An 18,422-nucleotide genomic window follows, 5' to 3' on the forward strand; every position below is an offset into this window, starting at 1 on the left:
ACGATACTTAAACCAAGACTAACCAAAACCAATGAAATGGCCAGGCTAGCGGTTTCCCCCTGTTTCCAGTCTTTGTGCTAAGCTAAGCTAATCAGCTGCTGGCAGTGGCTTTATATTTACCACAAACATGAGAGACGTATCAGTCTTCTCGGCTAACTGTCAGCAAGAAAGCGAATGTGTGTTTCCCAAAATGTCTACTATTTCTTTAACCCCTTGATGTTGCTATATTACAATATTTTTTACAATAATTCCTCTCCAAAGTGTTTAAGGACATGCTGGGAAAATAAGAAGGGGCGCTACCTCCACATTAGTTTAACCTAATATATTTACACACTGTGTGTAGGAAAGAAAGAAAGAAATCCCACATTGTGTTGCTTTGTTTTGTACAAGTATTAAACTTAAACCAACATGAAAATCTAACTCTAGAAAAACTCTTAGTGTTGATTCAGCTTTAAGTATTTTCTCTCTTCAGCTAAATGTGAACTGACACTCATTGGAGTCACACATGGAGAGGTTATTCCAGTTGACTTTTTTAGTTGCAGACATTAGGCTAAGGACAAACAAATGGCTGCTGTTTAGCTCTTACATGACACACCATTTCTCTGAACCATTAAGAGACACAGTTCTTATCAGAGCTGTGAATGAAGTCCACCAGCCAGCAGGTTCAAATCAGGCTTCGACTTGTAGGATCTCTACCATATGATAGAGCATCTTTCTCATTATAGAACCTTAATTAGATGATGCCTTTTAGAAGGAAGAATCTCTTCTTATTAAATTAGATAATAACCAAAACAGCAAGTGATGAACATTGTATATAAACATGCCAAACTGGGTCAACTGTCTATGACTGATCAGCAAATTTAATGACATCTCCTCACTTCCATGCACCACTAATTATAATGGCCGCTGTGAATGTCCTAAAGTCCTGCGTGTTTATTACAGATCTAATTAGAGTTAAATGCTCAATTAAACCTGTGTACAGATGCAAAAACACTGCAGCTTTCTGATCAGTTCGTTCTGTTGGACATAGTCGTCCTATACACACATTCATTAAACCAATTTATGTGCAGCTCTTTTGTCCTCCGCTAACCCGGCGTCACACAAAATACATTTAAAGTTATAATGTCACATGTAACATTTAATTTAGGAGGAGGTTTTGCTGCACAGAGCGTGGACAGATAATATTATTCCATCATATGCACGATTACAGTACAGTAAATCTCCACTGACTTATTTAATGGGAAGGCCGAGGCTGTAAGGTTCAACTACTCATTTCTGTGACCTTAAAAATCCATTTTAGAAATATCTTCATAGACTGATTGGTCATTCTTGACATTCTTGAAATCTCCACTCAAGTTCCACTTACTCACTTGTTCCATTTCAACCACATCACACAGTCTTTATCAGCTGAGGAGTTTGCTCAGTTGTCATGGAGTCACTTTGACATAATTACCCTGCAACCATGTGAAATCAGCTCTGACACCTTGTTGTGTTGATACCACTGGCTAATCATTTATGTCAACATCTTGAGAATCCCATGACGAGATTTTTCCTTGTGAACTGTGGCGAGAAACCTAATTAAATGAATTAAATTTTGTGATTTCCATGCAGACTTTGTATTAATCTTAAAGTTGTGTCCTGTATGAGGGAGTGCATGTTCAATGGTTTAAATTGTGGGATTTGTTGGGATTTTGTCTTTATAGCAGTCTAAATATAACCTGACCTGCCCACTGCGGTCACACCACTGCCTCCACCTTCCTGCCCCGGTGTGGGTCACATTGAGCTGTAATCTTAAAAGGCAGATGGACTACAGCGCTCAGTAGACACCTCTGGTCTCAGTCTGCAAGCAGGGTCCTCGTCTGACACTCAGGTAAGACTGTCTTGTCTTTGACCCGATGTTCTTTGCCTTTCCTCTCTGTATTTCTGGTTTTCTTCTTACAGTCATTCATAATAGTTTCAGAGATGTTTGGTGATTTTATTCCTGCTTCAGATCTTTCATGCCTGTGGTTTTTGAGCCTAATAGTTTGTGGCAGCTTTGTATCTAAAAATCGTTGTATTGCTAAATTTGTCAAGATTAGATGAACATAATCCAGGTTTCTGAGGAGGTTTAGAGGATGATTTGAGTGAATTTTTGAAAAAGGGGAAAGTGGGTGTCTTCTTTCGGATATTAAGATGTCGGCTTAATATCTTGCTGATGCTCAATAGATTCTTAAAATGACATTGTGTAGTTTCAGTGAACTCAATTAGAGCGACAGAGAGTTATGTGTTGAAAATGGAGGTATAAGGATTATAGAGGGATGGTAGGAGAAGCAGGGGAAGGGGAAGCGAGGGCTATAGAGAAGTTTAGATAGTACAGAGGATTTATAGAGGAGGATAGTGGTTTTATATAGGGGTGTGAAGGGGTGCAGGGGGGGTTATAGAGGAGTATAGAGGGGTTTTAGGGGGTATAAAGGATTAGGGCTTCACAGAGGTGTATAGAGCGTTTATGTCGGGGTTATAGATGGTACAGATGGTTTAGTAAGGGGTGCAGGGGGTTTATAGAAGGGGGTGGTTGGTTTAGATAGGGGTATGAAGGGGTTCAAGGCTGCCAGCACCACCATCGCCGCATACTTTTCTTAACTCTTCCTGTTCATCATCAGCAGGGCAGCTCCAGACTCATTCAATTACAAGACGATGATTATAATCTCAACCGCCTTGTACGGTGGTTTGGGAGAAATGTAGGCTCTAGTAATGTTATTAGATGTGTACTGAACTGCCCCAGGAGAGCGTGACTGTCCCCTTTGTAGACCATCTAGGTTGTGTTTCTTCCTAGAATTGATTTTCAGAGGTTACATGACGTTTAATGCAGCAATCCTGCATCTTAAACTAATATTTAAACCTCTAATGATGATGGTTTCTGACCAAAAAAGTCTGCGATAGATGACATTGCAAACATCGTTCTCTCATTTCTTCTTTGGGGTTTTGTACGTTATTCCTGCTCCTTTATCTTTATCTCATTAAAAAGTTCTCCTTCTCCAACTCCTGATGGATGGTGCCATTCATTTTCTTGGGGGAATTTAGTTGACGTCAAGCTAATTTAGACCTCCTTAGATTTAAACTCTTTCAAGCAAGTAAACAAGATTTAAAAATCACATCATGTCCATTAATAAAGTGGAAGGTATTTACTCCACAGTGTGTTCCCATGTGGGGGCTATTTGTAACATTCCTCGGCCTAATTTGTTGTGTGTAGTACTCAATTGAGTTTCCAGGAAGGGCTACATTCTGTACCTGGTCATGGAGGCATGATATAATTTGTTTGACCATGTGATCCTGAGATGGGACTGTGGTGCTTTTGTTGAAAAAAGGCAGCTCTCCAATCACAGGAATTCAATTCAAGTTTAGATGGTGACAGATCTCGTGGCAACTAAATCATCTTTATGTTTTATTTTACAGGACAGACGACTGAGAGAGGAGACCTCGGTCAACATGGCAGAGCGTTACGACTGCATGGAGTGTAAGGAGTCCTTGTATGGGCAAAAGTACATCCTGAAGGACGAAAACTCGTACTGCATTAAGTGCTACGAGGCTCTTTTCTCCCACAACTGTGAAGTGTGCCAAGTGCTAATTGAATGCACCAGCAAGGTAAACCTTTAGTGAAAGTCATATTTTCCTTTCATTCATTCTGATTTCTAACAAAACCAAACACCCTCTCCTGTCGTTGACTCTGCAGGATCTGTCATACAAGGACCGCCACTGGCACAGCGAATGCTTCCTCTGCGTTAAGTGCTGCCGGTCTCTGGTGGAGCGGCCTTTTGCCACCAAGGACGACATGCTGATGTGCGTCGAGTGCTACAGCAACGAGTACTCTGCCAAGTGCCATGCGTGCCTGAAGACCATCATGCCAGGTGAGGAGGACCTGATCACACCCAGAGACAGAGACCTGGTTTACCAATGTAAGGTTTTTTGAGCAAAGATTGGCCCAAGTATGGATGATACAATGCATCTTGAAGGTAAGAGACCTCAGAGGTGATTTAAATCCGAAGTCCAAATATGTACAAAATACACCAGAAATCAAAAGTTTGCAAGTGTGTACTTGTACAAATGCCATGAGGTGGTTTGATAGCCTTCAAATCTTAATGTACAAAGTTGTTTTTCTGGTTCACAGCTGTCACAAAATTGCCATTAGCTGTAATTGGTTGAGGTTGATCTGAATGCCAGTAGGATATAGTGGGACCTTCTGTACATGTAGTTATTGACATAGACACAAAATTGTCTTTTCTCTGACATAATTCAAACGTAATGAGTGATGTCAGGAGAGGCGTTGATGACGATTAGCCTACATGTTGTTATTACAGCTGTAATCACTAAATGAGTTGGAGATGGATGGTTACATTGAAAAATGACATTTGTTCCCACTCACACTCTCCCTGCTCTCCACCGCCCAGGCTCTAAAAAGATGGAGCATAAGGGCAACAGTTGGCACGAGAACTGTTTCACCTGCAACCGTTGCCAGCAGCCCATGGGCACCAAGAGCTTCGTGCAGAAGGACGCCAACAACTACTGCCTGTCCTGCTATGAGAAGCAGTTTGCCCAGCAGTGCTTCCACTGCAAGAAGGTAAAACAACACTGTGATCCACTTGTCTCAACGCTCCTGAGAGGCTGTGACTGCATTTGTGTTTCGTCGTCGTCTCCAGCTGCTATCAGTTTGTATTTTGTCGCCTTTAAAGTAGATCAGACACGAATACTTCTCTACAAATGCCCAAGAGGACATGTTTTTTTAATGGCTGCTCAGTTGCATCAAATTGAAATATTCAGACATTTCCCTGTAATGAAGCCGAGTTTACCATTATTGAACATTTGGGATTTTGACTGGAATTTAAAATGTGTGTTCTGTGCTCGCTGGGATTTAAAATTAATGATGCAGTTATGAAAAGACAAACCGTGAAGGAGGGAAGGAGACTCATATGGAGGGTATATAGCAGCTGACAGATGGTCAAGCCAGCAGGAATCTGTGGCGTCTTTTTGTGCTAAAAGCTAGAAGGTGAGACAGCAGTCATCGCCAACAAACAGCAGAAATGAAGCAGTATATATATATATGTATATACACAGGAGATCTGCATCTTTGAAGAAGCTCTGTGTGGCAGTTTAGTCCTCCTACCTCTGCAACGTATGGTTATATGTGTATCAGGCCAGAGTTGCAAAGCAGGAAGGGCAGCTGGTTCTACAAGTGTTTTTCTCATTTCAAATTGTTCTTTTAAGGATGTTACTTAACATAGAAATACAGGAATCTCCCTGTAATGGTGGGTTTCTTGCACATTGTAGAGGAGTTCGGTACATGCATGAAGAAACAACAAGCTGAGCTGATAATGATGAATCACCACTATGTTACGTCCTTGTTAAACACTTATTAAAAGACATCAAAAGGCACAGAAATTATCATAATCTGTCGTGAATAACAGGCTGCTGAGATATTAACACTTTTTCCAGCACCTTCATGGTTTTCTTCAGTGGATGGAGTTTGCTGGCGCCAAAAAGATCTTCCTTGAACAGGGACAGATCTCCACTCCTGACACCACCAACTGAGCAAACTCCATCTGCTGATGAAGACCGTGAGATGCGGTGGAAGGTTGTGGAAAAAGCTAGTAAGCGGATTTCAATGATCGAGCACTTTTTTTTTTGACAACATACGTGACATTTGATGCCATGTCTTCCAGCCCATCACCACTGGAGGAGTGAACTACCACGACCGGCCCTGGCATAAGGAGTGCTTCGTGTGCATCGCATGCAAGCAGCAGCTGGCCGGCCAGCGGTTCACTTCTCGGGACGACTTCGCCTACTGCCTCAACTGCTTCTGCAACCTGTTTGCCAAGAAATGTGCTTACTGCACCACCCCGATCAGCGGTAACGTCTAACCTGCACTCGTGTCAAGTTTGTTATTATGGATCCTTTTCCTGTTCATTTCTTAGACTTACCAAAGCTCCTCCAGAGCCTTGGCTACTAACCATGGGGGGTCTTAACTGCAAGAAAGTAGTAACCCCAGTATATATGGACTGAACCTTTCCCAGATCATATGCTTCCCTGTGTATCCAATCATCATCAATTACAGGATAATTACATTAGAGATCATAAGACTGTTGAGCTCATTTTGGCCCCTCTGTAGGTCACTCACGGCTCCTCTTTGTTGCCTTTGTCTCAGGTCTCGGGGGCAGCAAGTACATCTCGTTTGAGCAGCGCCAGTGGCACAACGACTGCTTCAACTGCAAAAGGTGCTGCGTGTCTCTGGTCGGCCGAGGTTTCCTGACGTGCAAAGAGGACATCCTCTGCCCTGACTGCGGCAAAGACTTCTGAGTGAACTTCAAGCCGGAAAATAGTTCGTCCAAGAAGATTGACGGGCAATCAAAGAGCACTGGCAGTACTCTCCGAACCTAACCTTTGTTGCATGATCTTACACATTAACCTGTGTGTGTTTTCTGCTGATGTTACTGTGTTTAATATATAAGAGTTGTCAAGAATCCTAAAAAGAAATTGTATATCTCATTTTGTAATAAAACTGTGTGTGGCATCAAAATAACCAGTTTAGATAGATATTTTAGAGCATATTAAGAGCATGAAAGTTGTTTTAATGGATGGCAATTGTTCTTAACAGAGTTAATATAATACTACTAATGCTGTTTATTCTAATTACTTGAATCCTGTTTAATGATCTTACACCTCTCAGGTTTAATAAAGATTTTTTGAATTTGATGGATGCTGTTTTCATGTTGAAGCTGAGTCAATTCAGGAAAATGTGCATTTAAACCATCATACTGTGTTACATGAATCGTGTAAATAAACGACTCATGTCTGGTGGTAAAAGTTGAAATACCACATTGGAATAACACTTTGTTTTTAACTTTTTAAAATATGCAAAAGCAAACTGTGCTGATTTCTAATAAGGAACCATTAAGCTGTAGATAATGATTTTATTAATGGTTAATAAATAATTAACTAATAGATCAGTTTTGGGTTGTCAGGATGTGAGAAAAAAAACATTATCTGGTGTGTATGCTTTCTATTAGGTAATACTGCAGTTATAAATGTTGGTAATCAATTAATAATTTCAGATGGGTTTCTCACTTATTAATAAGCCATCGAGTCTGCAGTTATAAATACTAATAAATCATTAATAAAGGATTTCAATAATTAAGTTTGGAGTTGAAACTGATGCTTGTAAGATCCAGATTGTCCGAACAAATAATCTGGCATCCCCAAAGTTGTTCTTATTTATGGCTTTATAGTAAATTATGTAACTATTAATAAATCCCTTAGTTACAATTCACAATCCCTTTATGAAAAGGTACTTTATATTTAATGGTACCAAGTAAACAAGCATCCACAATGTGTAAAATTACATTGTGCTCACCCAGTCATACTAAACTGAATTAGGAATAAATAATCAATAACTAATCATGCACAAATAAATATCAAATGTGAAAAAATAAATACAAATCAATGACTTCATTATTAATACTGATGTTGGAAGCAATATTACAGTTTTTGCTTGGCCAAAGATCGTCTACTTCTCTAGTAACAGCTTGAATATTAGAAAGAGCTCTCACTCGGTCCCATTTCAAGGTCCGCTCTCCACCTTTTGCTGTGAATCATCGGGTGGATGATAGAAACGCTAACTTCACAGCCTACAAAATTACGTCAGTCATTTTCGCTAATACACGATCTTTGTTTCGTGTACCGGAAGTCGACAGCAGGTGCCACAGGAAGTGTGTGCGGTCCATCCTTGTCTGCTGAATAAGAGGAGGCTAACGGAATTTAATTGCAAAAAAACTGCTCAATAATTACAACAAAAGAAAAATAACATACAATGTAAGATATTTATCTGATCTTATGCGAGTCGTGTCGTTAGCTGTTTACCTAAAAACGAGCGTTGTAGCAGCGTATAGTAAGGTTAGCGCTGGAAAGCCACTGCGACAACTAGCTAGGCGGCTAACTAAATTAGCAAGGCTTTGTTCGCTACAGGGCTAAGTAAAATTATGCTGCTAGAAAAAGATGCCTTTTGTATGTCTCTCAATAGTGTGTGCTTTTATATATATGCGATATATTGTGTGTCTGGTCAAACTACAGTTTTACGCTAGTTGGCCTGCATGCATCATCTGCAAAGTGGGCTTACTTTTTTTATCAAATGTCTGCAAATGTCTGTTTTTGTTATGCATTATTTTATGAATGGTATCTGCAATTGTGAGCTAAAATATCTTGTTTCACAGATACTCACAAGAGTCGCTTTATTTTCCCTTAATTATTTAAACAACATCCTAACGACTTCCAGGAAAAACCGCAGACGGGCCTCTGTGTTTCATATGGAGAAACATAAGGCCAAACTCCTTAGACAAACTGATCACTTAAGACGGCGTTTCTACTAGTTAATATGAACACCGCTTCTTTAATATGATTTGCTATCTTTTACAAATGTTTTTGGTGTTTTGGTAAATCCGGCACACATACTATCTACTAAGCAATAAATTGTTTCTCAAAAATCAATTTTAATGGTTTTAGGCCACTGCCTCTCTGTCCAGCGTGGTTGAAGATGGGTGAGGGGAAAAAAAGGCCTAAACATCTTTTATAAGTGGAAATTTTATGTAAAACAAGTTCTGATTTAAAAGGAAGCTACTGCTAATTTAGGTTTTAATTCATATATTATATCTCGTGTTTTCTAACAAGCAAAGTAGCCTTGAATGTATTTTCACTGTGCATTTAACAGACCTTTTCCCTGTGGTCATCACATTGTGTTACGTCTTCAGCTGAAATGAGTGCTGCTGTACCCAACCATAGAAGGACCAAACCCGGTGGTAAGACTGAATTAAAATTCAAGGTGTATTTGCATCCATTTCTAAACCAAATCCCAAAACATTTTCTTGTTCCATCACCTGTAATACATTTAGATACTCAAAGCTAAAAATATTCAACATTTCTAAAACTTAATGTAGACATTTTTTAACTTTATGGCTTCACATCACTACAAGAAAAAAAGAATGACTTTAGATCATTGTATGCCAAGGAAGCATTAATTTGCTTGTAATAGGAGTCACATAGCAAAGCAAGCGGATGTAATTCTGATATCTTTGCAGGCATAAAGCCCGGGGTTGTGAACACCGGTGTGACTGGACCGACGTCCCAGATCCCCGGTCTGTCCCAGAGCGCCGACGAAACCACTCCAGCGGAGAGGATCAGCGGACGGCGAGTTGGGATATTTGAGAGTGACTCGGAGTACGTCAAGCTCGCAAAGGGGGGAGGGCACAAAGGTAAAGACTTACCTTCTCCTGTCCTCAGAGTGAAGAGTTGATCTCAACTGTATAGTCAATTAAAACAGCGGAAGTCATCACATTTTGAAAATAAAAAACATCCCGGCTGACTCGTTTGATGTTGGCACTTGTGGCTTAAGTCTTTGAAATGCAAATCTTGAACAAGTGGCCCACCGGTCCACAACATGAAAGAGGGGGATCCTATTTCAAAAATGTTTTTTATGCATTTTGGGAAAACATTACAGCCCCCTTTGTTTGCTGAAACTGCCGCATTGCTGTTTTCAGTTACCTGGGGAAAACAGTCATTGTTGTTTTGTTCACTTTGGTCTCCTTTACTGAAAAGTTCAATGCTTAGTTCCACATGAATGTTTTATGCTAGTCAGAATGGATGAATCCTCAGCAAAGTGGCCTCACTTGATATGAAATGTCTGCAAATGTGAGCTATTATGCCTCGCTTTATGGGTTGTAGCTCCAGTTGTTAGCTAAAATTAGGCAGTTTTTCTTCCCACAAGACTCATAATTTTCCCAAAGTATTTTAACAATAGCAAAACTGAAGTTGAAATTGAAGTAAGGAGCAGTGCAGACAGGGGCCACTCCAACGCCAAACTCCACTAGAAAAATTGCCCATTTAAGATGGCGTTGCTTTTAACAACACTGTGGTAGCAATGCTGGAGAATAGTGGGCATCTTAAAAGAAGCCTGCTGTGAATTCTCACATATGCTGCCTAAAAGACAGATTTTATTTTAAACCTCTGAGCTGAATAGACAAAGTTAAATTGCTCTTTCAAAGGTGAGATACAATGCTTCATAATTGCTGGCAGTGTTTTGAACATTGTGTCCCCCCTTCCCCTCCCTCCTGCAGGGCTGTTGAGTCATGATGCTGATGGTGATGACAAACCAATGAAGCCCTACAATCCACCCAACTGGTTTGGAGGCGATGAGTCGAACAAGTAAGGACACTGGTTAGACACACAAATAAGAACTCTAACATGATGAAGATTGAGACGATGCGTTTGTGTGCGATTCAAATCCCTGAACTACTTCTAATGCCAGGTTCCCACCACACATTTCTTAACCTGGAGCCTATTTCACATTAAATTGTTTCTGAAATCAGTATTTTATCAGCTGGATGTTTAAGATAAAACACAACCGAGCCAAGCGTACGGGCCGCAGCCGAAATTTCCCAGAATGTGATAAGTGGCAGTAATTTCACATCGTATATCACCGTGGTTTTGTGCTTACAGCGGAAACAAAGCAACGTCTCCCAACAGCGAGATGAAGGCGGGCTTGCAGCCTCTTGCTGCACCGTTTGGCACTGATAATGGTTCGGCCTGGGAAAGAGAGACTGATAGATTTTCCCCTGATAAAGATAAGGTGAATGGACCAAACTAGTCACCCCCAACATTGATATCGTGTCGATGTCTTCCATCCTTTTTTATTCATTTTTTTACCACCACCTTTCTTTTTTTTCCCACCTGATCGTCGCATTCGCAGTTTGGTTAAGATTCATTTGGATTTCATTTTCTGCTGGTCGCTTCCACTGTGTGATAGTTTTGAGGAAGTAATATATAAGTTTCAGGTGATGCTTTGACAGGACCTGATAAAACACAAATTCTTCTTTTCTTTTATATCGAAGTAACTGAAAACCTGGTGTTTTTTAAAAGAAAGTAATGCTTTTAACTCTAACTTCTTCGTAGTCCTCGTAGACTGATGCGGAGGATGCTAAAGAGCAGTTGGCATAATTGCAAACCTAACTAGGTATAAAAATGTTTTCATAAGAAAGAGGTGTCAAAGAGGTGTTTTTTATATATATATTCCTCAGATTAGGTCATGTTTATAGGAACAAGTTACCCAATCAAAATGTAAAACGTGGTTTATAGTATTAACAGAATATCTGTCAGATTAAAATCTGTTTCATTTGTAGGAGAATGTCTAAGTTGAGTTTTTGAGCGACTTCAGTGCTAAGTTTTTGTCATTCAATCATTTTCCATTGCATGACTATTTTCATGTGAAGTTTTCTTCCATCATTTCATCCTTCGCTCTGTTATTTGTCAACCAAGTGGATCAATCAGTCCGAACTATCCACATTTAATTGTCTTTATTTGTTTGATAATGCGGCCGCTACCTTCAGGTTGTAACTGTCGAGGGCTGAACAAATAATAACTTATCCGTCCCACAGATGTCTCCTGATGGCGTTGCCAGTGAGATTGAGGGTCTGTCCATGACCAACAAATACAAGAGAACGTGAGTAAATCCCATTTGTTCTGTCTTTGAGCACTTTATTAATATCTATCTTACTTGTGGTGCTGTGATTCATATACTGTTCTTATTTTCCTTATCGATAAAGGATTATTTACTCTATTGTGGTGTATAAAACATCAGGAAACCGTGAAAAATGTCTTTCACGGTTTCCTGAAGTCAAAGATGTCTCATTAACCCAAAGATATTTCATTTACAATCATGTAAGACAAGAAAAAATAGAAACTGGAACCATCAAACTATTAGGTGTAAGATTCATTCGATGAAGTGTTTATCAGCAGAGTCATAATGTTGGTGTCGCCTCCTCAGGTCTTACGATAAGAAGGCTCCTCCGGTCAGCATGTCCAAGCTGCTGAGTCATGGCTATGTTGAGGACAAGAAGAAGTCTCCTAATGACGACGATGCCTCAAGTACGTATGAAGTTAAATGTCAAGACAAAGACCTGCATTGAGGCTAAAAGCAGCGAGGTTAGCTAATGGCTAACTACTGTGGCCACAATGCTTCAGGATACATAGACAGGAGGCAGCAACGCAAATATCTCTTATTATTATTATTATTTTCAATTAACGGTAGTCTAAATAGCAGAATTAGCTTCGTCATTTAGTCTAAAACCGAAATATATTTAATTTACAATGAGTTTAAAGACGTTTCAGTGGACATTTTGGGGGGTTCAGGCGTTGATGTGTTGCTTTGTTTTCCAGGTGTGACCTCAGAACAGACGAGCACCATCGCGACGGAGGACGTGGACGACCTGGAGTAGCGCGGCACAGCTCCTCATCTCAAGAGAAAAGGGTTGGGGGGGGGGGGCGTCCTAACTGGTTCATGGTCTCACAAATCCACGAACATGCCACACCGCCCTTCTCAGATTCACTCGCATTTATTGTACATCCACTGACTGTTAGGTTTTGTACTCATGTTTATGCAAAGGTACTGTCCTCTATTTATTTGCTTTAATTTGTAAAAAGGATTCACACAGATTTTGTTGAGTAGACGTGTCGGTGCTCGCTGTATTTTTTTCATTTCTGTATTTCTCGATTTGAACGACGAGTTGTGCGCAGGGCAGGAAACTAACATTTTGTGTTCACACAGGTTGGTTGAGTGAAAAATCACAACTTATTTCACCAACCAGTTTGAGTTTGAACCAGCCGAAGCTTAAATTCACCTGCGTTTGGCTGGAGGCTGGTGTTAGTTTCCCTCCCTGGTTGTATGAAGATCGAGTTAGTGAACTTAAAAAGTGTTAGCGCTAATGAATTGTGGTTCCAGTGACGTGAAATATTATTTGTTTTGATCAAGGGCTCCTGCCCTCTGAAGGGACGTTAGAGGTTTGTGTGTTTTCGGCTGCGGGGGTGCATACGATCATTCGTTGAGACAGCAACCCTGCAGCTGTGACCACATGCCAAAGTGCACACTGAAGACCACATGGTTTGTTTGGTTAAAGTGGGCCAAAAGTGATTTTTAGGTTGCTGCTCTGCAAAAGGTTGCTCTTCTCCACTATTTCCCCCCTCGATTCTGTTGTTTTTGAGTCCCTAAAATGGAGAAACATGCATCATTTTTGCTGCTTTTAGTCCAATAATCCAATAATAGTCCAAATTTAAAAACTCATCAGGTCACTCATCGCTTATCAGGAAATCAAGAACAGTGCCAAGTGTTTGATGCCGGTCCAAATATGTCAGAAAGTTAATCATAGAACTAACTTTGGTCTTTTCTGCATGTTTAAGCCCTTCAGTGTTATGTTATTGCAGTCAGCCAAATAACCCCAAACTCATGCAACAACAGATAAAGCTGGGAAATTCAGGGGGAAATGGCCACCTTCAGCAGACTGACGAGCCGAAAGTCAAGTCCGGTGTAATTCCCTGTGAAGATTAAGGCAGGCGAGTTTTTAAAAAGTGAGTTCTGAACATGCCAACCAAGCAGTTTTTCCCTGCTCACGCAGTGTTTTGACTTCGTAGACATCAGTAGGAGAACTTAGTGTTAGTGCACTGCCTGGTCACGCCAAAAGCCTCCATCTCATGACGTGTGTTCATCTACCTGATGGGAGTTTGTTCTGTTCACATGAGAGAAACGGTTACTGAGGCAGCATTTGTTTGTGCTGGTGAAGACGCATGTTATTCTCTCTTTCGATACTGTTATATACCCGGTAAAAATGCCAAATCTGCAGGTCTTGAAAAGTCTTAAACATTGGATTCAGTTTACTCAAGCAAGGAAGGTCATCGCCCCGTCGTCGTTTTTAGCAAAAACCGGGTCCATCCGGGAAAATGTCTCGGCCACGTCGTCTCTGCTGGTTTTCCATCATACTTTGACACTTGAAACAGGTGTTAATAAGCTGAAACACTTTTCTTTAACTGAAAAACTTTTGCGTTTCTGCTTGAAATCCTTTCAATTAGCTTTTCATTCGGAGCATCTTTAGTAAGAACCAGGGCCCGAGTGAGTCGGTTGAGGAGCAGACTGACGGTATGAAATGTTCCTGGATGGAGGAGACAGGAAACTGGTCAGTTCAGAGGCCGATGGGTGCTTTTCATTATGCTAACTTGTCTCCTCGCGTCTTAGCTCCTCCAAGCTGTATCACCTGCCACTTCTTCACAGGTGTGTCCTCCGAGGAAGAAGCCTCCTCGTCTCCTCGAGGTGCATCGAAGGGATTGTAAGATCTTCCATGATGGAAGCACAAGTTAGCATCATGAAAAGCCCTCTCTTCTTCCTTTGCTTGCTTGTGTGTTTGCAGAATTAGCTGGACTGTCAGGATATCTTAAAAAAAAAAAAAAAGTAATAGATTTCTTTGACATTTGATGGACAGTTCAGCCTTGAGTCATTTAACGGTTATAATGTTTTAGCCGGAACTGTGAACCCGACAGTGACAGTAAAACTGTAATCCTACAGGGACATTTGTCGGGCGAAGAAAATGCTCTTAAAATGAAAAAGGATGGGGATGATTTATTTGGGTGTAACAGCCAGATTAAAGCTCCGAGTTTGTCCCAGTAAATCCAACACATTCATCACCTGCTTCTCAAAGTGATGCTGCAGTACCAGACTCTCATTTGAAAAGAATTTACTTTAAAACTCTTACAAGAGATGTGTCATGTTCAACACAACTGTTCGGTTTAGTGTTGTCACTTCTTTTTTTTCTCCCAACACTATATATTTAATAGTTTATCTGTATGTGGTATTTTAAAAAAAAGTACAGTACAAGGAGTGGCGAATGTATCATCTTTCTGATATTGTTTGCTTTGAAGAACTGGTTTATTTTTATGAACTGTTAAATATTCAGGTACAGTATTTGCAGTTTAAAAACAGTGTTCTGTCAAGTTTGTTCCTCTTCTCCCAGTGAGTTGGTGGCACATCAGTTTGCAAACATATAGCGGGAACCTTTAGTGACTTTGTCTCGTTACTCGTACGTCCTCTCGCCCTCTTGCTTTGTTATCTGCAAGTGATATTAGTTTGTTTTTAAATGTACACGTACCAGAGGAGACGGAAGAAGGCAGCTTCTGTAACAGAGGATCCCTGAAGTGTTTGTCGTGAGGAGAAATCCACCTGACACAGCTCAATGTAAGACCCCGCTTATCTTGATGACTGCACACAGACTCGCAATTATCATTTAAATAAATGGGCATGTGCATGAGCTTGTCTGCTGTGTTTTTTTTCTTGGAGCTTGTTGTCTCTTAGTTTAACATCATTCAAAGTAATGAGATTTTTGTAACAACCATATTTACGTGAAATCATTTAAAATCAGAAATGTGTTGATTTAAAAAGTAATTGTCTCCTTTTCTACTCTAAATTTGGAGGCTTTAACAACCTAATGTTAAAAACAAATGTGTTTAAAACTACATTTACTCAAGTACAATTTTGAGTTAATTGTACTTTACTTGAGTATTTCCATTTTATGCTGCTTTATATTTCTACTCCACAACTCAGAGAGCAATATTGTACTTTGCACTTAACTACAATCATTTGATAACTTTATGAGTGGGACATTGTTTTGATTTGGGTAAACTCGTATTAACAAAACCATATTAATAAAAAATGAACTTGCAGACCGCAGTAGCCTATAATGAGGCTTATTATCAAAAACCCTATGGAGATTTGATGATAATACACTTTACTGATATAGCTTAATGTGCTTTTCAAAATAAAAATCATTACATTTAAAAAGAGGAAGAATGTAAAATATAAATCGTTTAAAAACAAGTTAAAAAACTACAATATTTACTTCACATGATGTCATACTGTTAACTTTTTTTTTTTTTAATGATTTTTAAATTCAAAACAAAAACATTTTGGCTGAAATGGGCTTCCATAAAATGCACTACCATAATTTATACTGAGGTACTTCATAAACTTTTACTATTAAATGATCCCTTGGGAGTCCCATAAGGACCAGTCAGGCCTATTCAGCGAGGGAGGAGCGCACACACACACACACACACACACACACACACACAGGGGCTGCAGGCTGCATCCTCTTCCTCTCCAGCAGCGTCTGTTTGCACGCAGCTGCCGCGCTGCATCTCACTGAACTCGGCTTCTGCAGCCGCAACAGTCCCGCATGCAGCGGTGCATCAGCGGTTGATCGATTCCCGTATCGGAATATATATATATCCATAGCCGCCGCATGGTGACGTCACGCCGCTGATCGGTAATAGTGGCTGGGCGGGTTGGTCGGTGGGTGGGTGGCTGGGTGCCGCGCGGACGCCAGGGGTAGATGGGTGCATTGAAGCCCCACACCGGATAAGAGAAAAAGAAAAAACACACAATACTGCACGAGGAGTGTGTGGACGTGCACGGGACTGTTTGTTGTTTGTTTTGTTTATTTGTCGCGTCGGCGCGTGGGGAATGTAGTAGCTGTCACGGCCGCCTGCGGGAGGAGGATGGATGCGTAACAGGACGGATCTAGCCAGCTGTGGCCTGCTTCTAACAGCAACATCTGGCCGGTGAGTCGCACTGACAGCCGCTTGCCAGCCGGCCGGGAGGGCGGGCGGCTCGGCTTGTGTGAGCCAGCCACGGAAACAGAGAGGCAGGATCGGTTTCAGTGCAGCCGCGCTCCCCGGTCTCCGGTCCGGTGAGTCGGTGTGACGGTGTGACCTCGTCCTTGGCTGCCAGATGGTGGTTGAGTGATTGATGTGCACGTTTGACAGACAGGCTGCGTTTAGCATATGATGAAGGCTCATCACGCACAGCTCAAGCTCTAATATGAAGGAGGGGGGGGGGGGGTCATGAACGTGACATGTTGTTAAATGCCTTCAGTGCAGCGTGCACGCACTCCTACAAATACCATAACCTTTAAGGTAAACTGTTGTTCTTATGGCGACATATGCAATAACATGTACCAGTGAAGGGTTAAATCCCGCTGGATGGCCCCATAATATCACAGGAGATTAAAAAGACATATAAGAGAAAGCACTATAATCTTATTATTGAGCCTCATGATAAATCCCTATTGAAACTGTGTGCATGAAAAGCCACAATCACACTGTAAGTCCCTTCTGGGGCATTGTAGGAATATTCTGGTGATAGCCTGAGATTCACCACGAGTCCCTGCAGGGATATTAGAGAGGTTTAAAAAACAGAATAGCACAGAGGTTAAGGTCAAAGTGGATCCCTGCAGGATTATTATTGTAGGTAAAACACAATATGGTCCCTGTAAACCTGCACTTTGACACACTAAGAGGGCCCCCGGGGGTGTGACAGTGATTTTCTGTTCACTGTGTTTCCTCCTTGTCCACATCCTGACCGGCTTGTAGTCCTTCTGCAGGGTCAGAGAGGGCGCCTCAGCAGCCAGCCGGCTCTGGACTATAGCGCGGAGGTGGAGGAGATGGAGGAGGGGGACGCAGAGGGGGAAGGGCCCATGGCGGTCAGAGAGGGGCCGAGCGGTCACGGCCTCCAGCCGAACGCCAGCAGCACCACCACCACCACCAACCTCCTCGCTTCTGTCAAAGAGCAGGTAGGAAGCAGAAGATGCTGCAGTCACGCCCTTGTTGTCGTGTGTGCTTTATTTTTCCCACCTCTTGGTCATTTATTCACAGATTCATTCACTTCTGTAGTTTTGTGGCTGCGTTCACACTCAACCAAAGCTCTCATCTTCTTCGGATGAATGATGATGATGGTGTGTCCTGTTCGCATTGGACTAAAACGGTCTGGGGACCTCGTTGCACACGAACACTCGTCTGAGTTAAGAAGTTGTTAAAATTTTATTTTTTAATTTTTAAGTCCTGCTTCTCTGCAATAATAGACTCTACATTGTTAATAGCTACAGTATTTAGTCTGTGAATTAGTCTAATGAATGGATGCCAAATTAACAACAATAAATAGCTGCTATTTGGATCTCCAACTAGCCTATAGGCATTGTTAGATTGTGAGGTAATGGGCACCTCCTACAAAAGAGTCAGACCCCCAGACCGCAAGAGACAAAAAACAGTCTCGTCGAGGTCATTTTGCGTCTCTATGTGGTTGTTTTGAGTCTCTTTGTGGTCATTTTGCGTCTCTATGTGGTTGTTTTGAGTCTCTTTGTGGTCATTTTACGTCTCTTGTGGTCGTTTCGAGTCTCTGTGGTCGTTTTGAGTCTCTTTGTGCTTATTTTACGTCTCTTTGTGGTCGTTTTGAGTCTTTGTGGTCATTTTGCGTCTCTTTGTGGTCGTTTCGAGTCTCTTTGTGGTTGTTTTGAGTCTCTGTGGTCATTTTGAGTCTTTGTGGTTATTTTACATCTCTTTGTGGTCGTTTTGAGTCTTTATGGTCGTTTTGAGTCTCTTTGTGGTCGTTTTGAGTCTCTTTGTGGTCGTTTCGCATCTCTTTGTGGTCGTTTTGAGTCTCTGTGGTCGTTTTGAGTCTCTTTGTGGTCATTTCGCGTCTCTGTGGTTATTTTGCGTCTCTGTTTTGTCGTTTTGAGTCTCTTTGTGGTCATTTC

The 18,422-nt window shown here is 41.2% G+C and overlaps 3 protein-coding genes across 3 annotated transcripts in view; all 3 read left to right on the forward strand.

Moving 5' to 3' along the window:
* The first annotated feature begins 1,801 nt into the window (after nucleotides 1–1,801).
* LOC139306545 (four and a half LIM domains protein 2-like) lies at nucleotides 1,802–6,327 on the forward strand. Its single transcript, XM_070930435.1, has 6 exons — nucleotides 1,802–1,870; nucleotides 3,433–3,621; nucleotides 3,710–3,884; nucleotides 4,425–4,594; nucleotides 5,694–5,880; nucleotides 6,176–6,327. Exons 2-6 carry the CDS (start codon nucleotides 3,466–3,468, stop codon nucleotides 6,325–6,327), a joined length of 840 nt encoding a protein of 279 aa, XP_070786536.1. The 5' UTR covers nucleotides 1,802–1,870; nucleotides 3,433–3,465.
* Nucleotides 6,328–8,773: 2,446 nt separating this feature from the next.
* Nucleotides 8,774–12,474, forward strand: c24h7orf57 (chromosome 24 C7orf57 homolog). The gene is made up of 7 exons (XM_070930886.1): nucleotides 8,774–8,819; nucleotides 9,099–9,272; nucleotides 10,134–10,221; nucleotides 10,516–10,645; nucleotides 11,451–11,515; nucleotides 11,840–11,940; nucleotides 12,232–12,474. Exons 1-7 carry the CDS (start codon nucleotides 8,777–8,779, stop codon nucleotides 12,288–12,290), a joined length of 660 nt encoding a protein of 219 aa, XP_070786987.1. The 5' UTR covers nucleotides 8,774–8,776; the 3' UTR covers nucleotides 12,291–12,474.
* Nucleotides 12,475–17,333: 4,859 nt separating this feature from the next.
* The window catches only part of LOC139306926 (plakophilin-4-like), a 36,509-nt gene continuing 35,420 nt past the window's right edge, over nucleotides 17,334–18,422 (forward strand). Inside the window, exon 1 of the mRNA XM_070930891.1 lies at nucleotides 17,334–17,462. Within this exon, the coding sequence (XP_070786992.1) occupies nucleotides 17,334–17,462 (129 nt within the window). The remainder of the gene's footprint in view (nucleotides 17,463–18,422) is intronic.

Source organism: Enoplosus armatus, chromosome 24 (assembly GCF_043641665.1).
Source record: "Enoplosus armatus isolate fEnoArm2 chromosome 24, fEnoArm2.hap1, whole genome shotgun sequence".
NCBI classification, from domain to species: Eukaryota; Metazoa; Chordata; class Actinopteri; order Centrarchiformes; family Enoplosidae; genus Enoplosus; species Enoplosus armatus.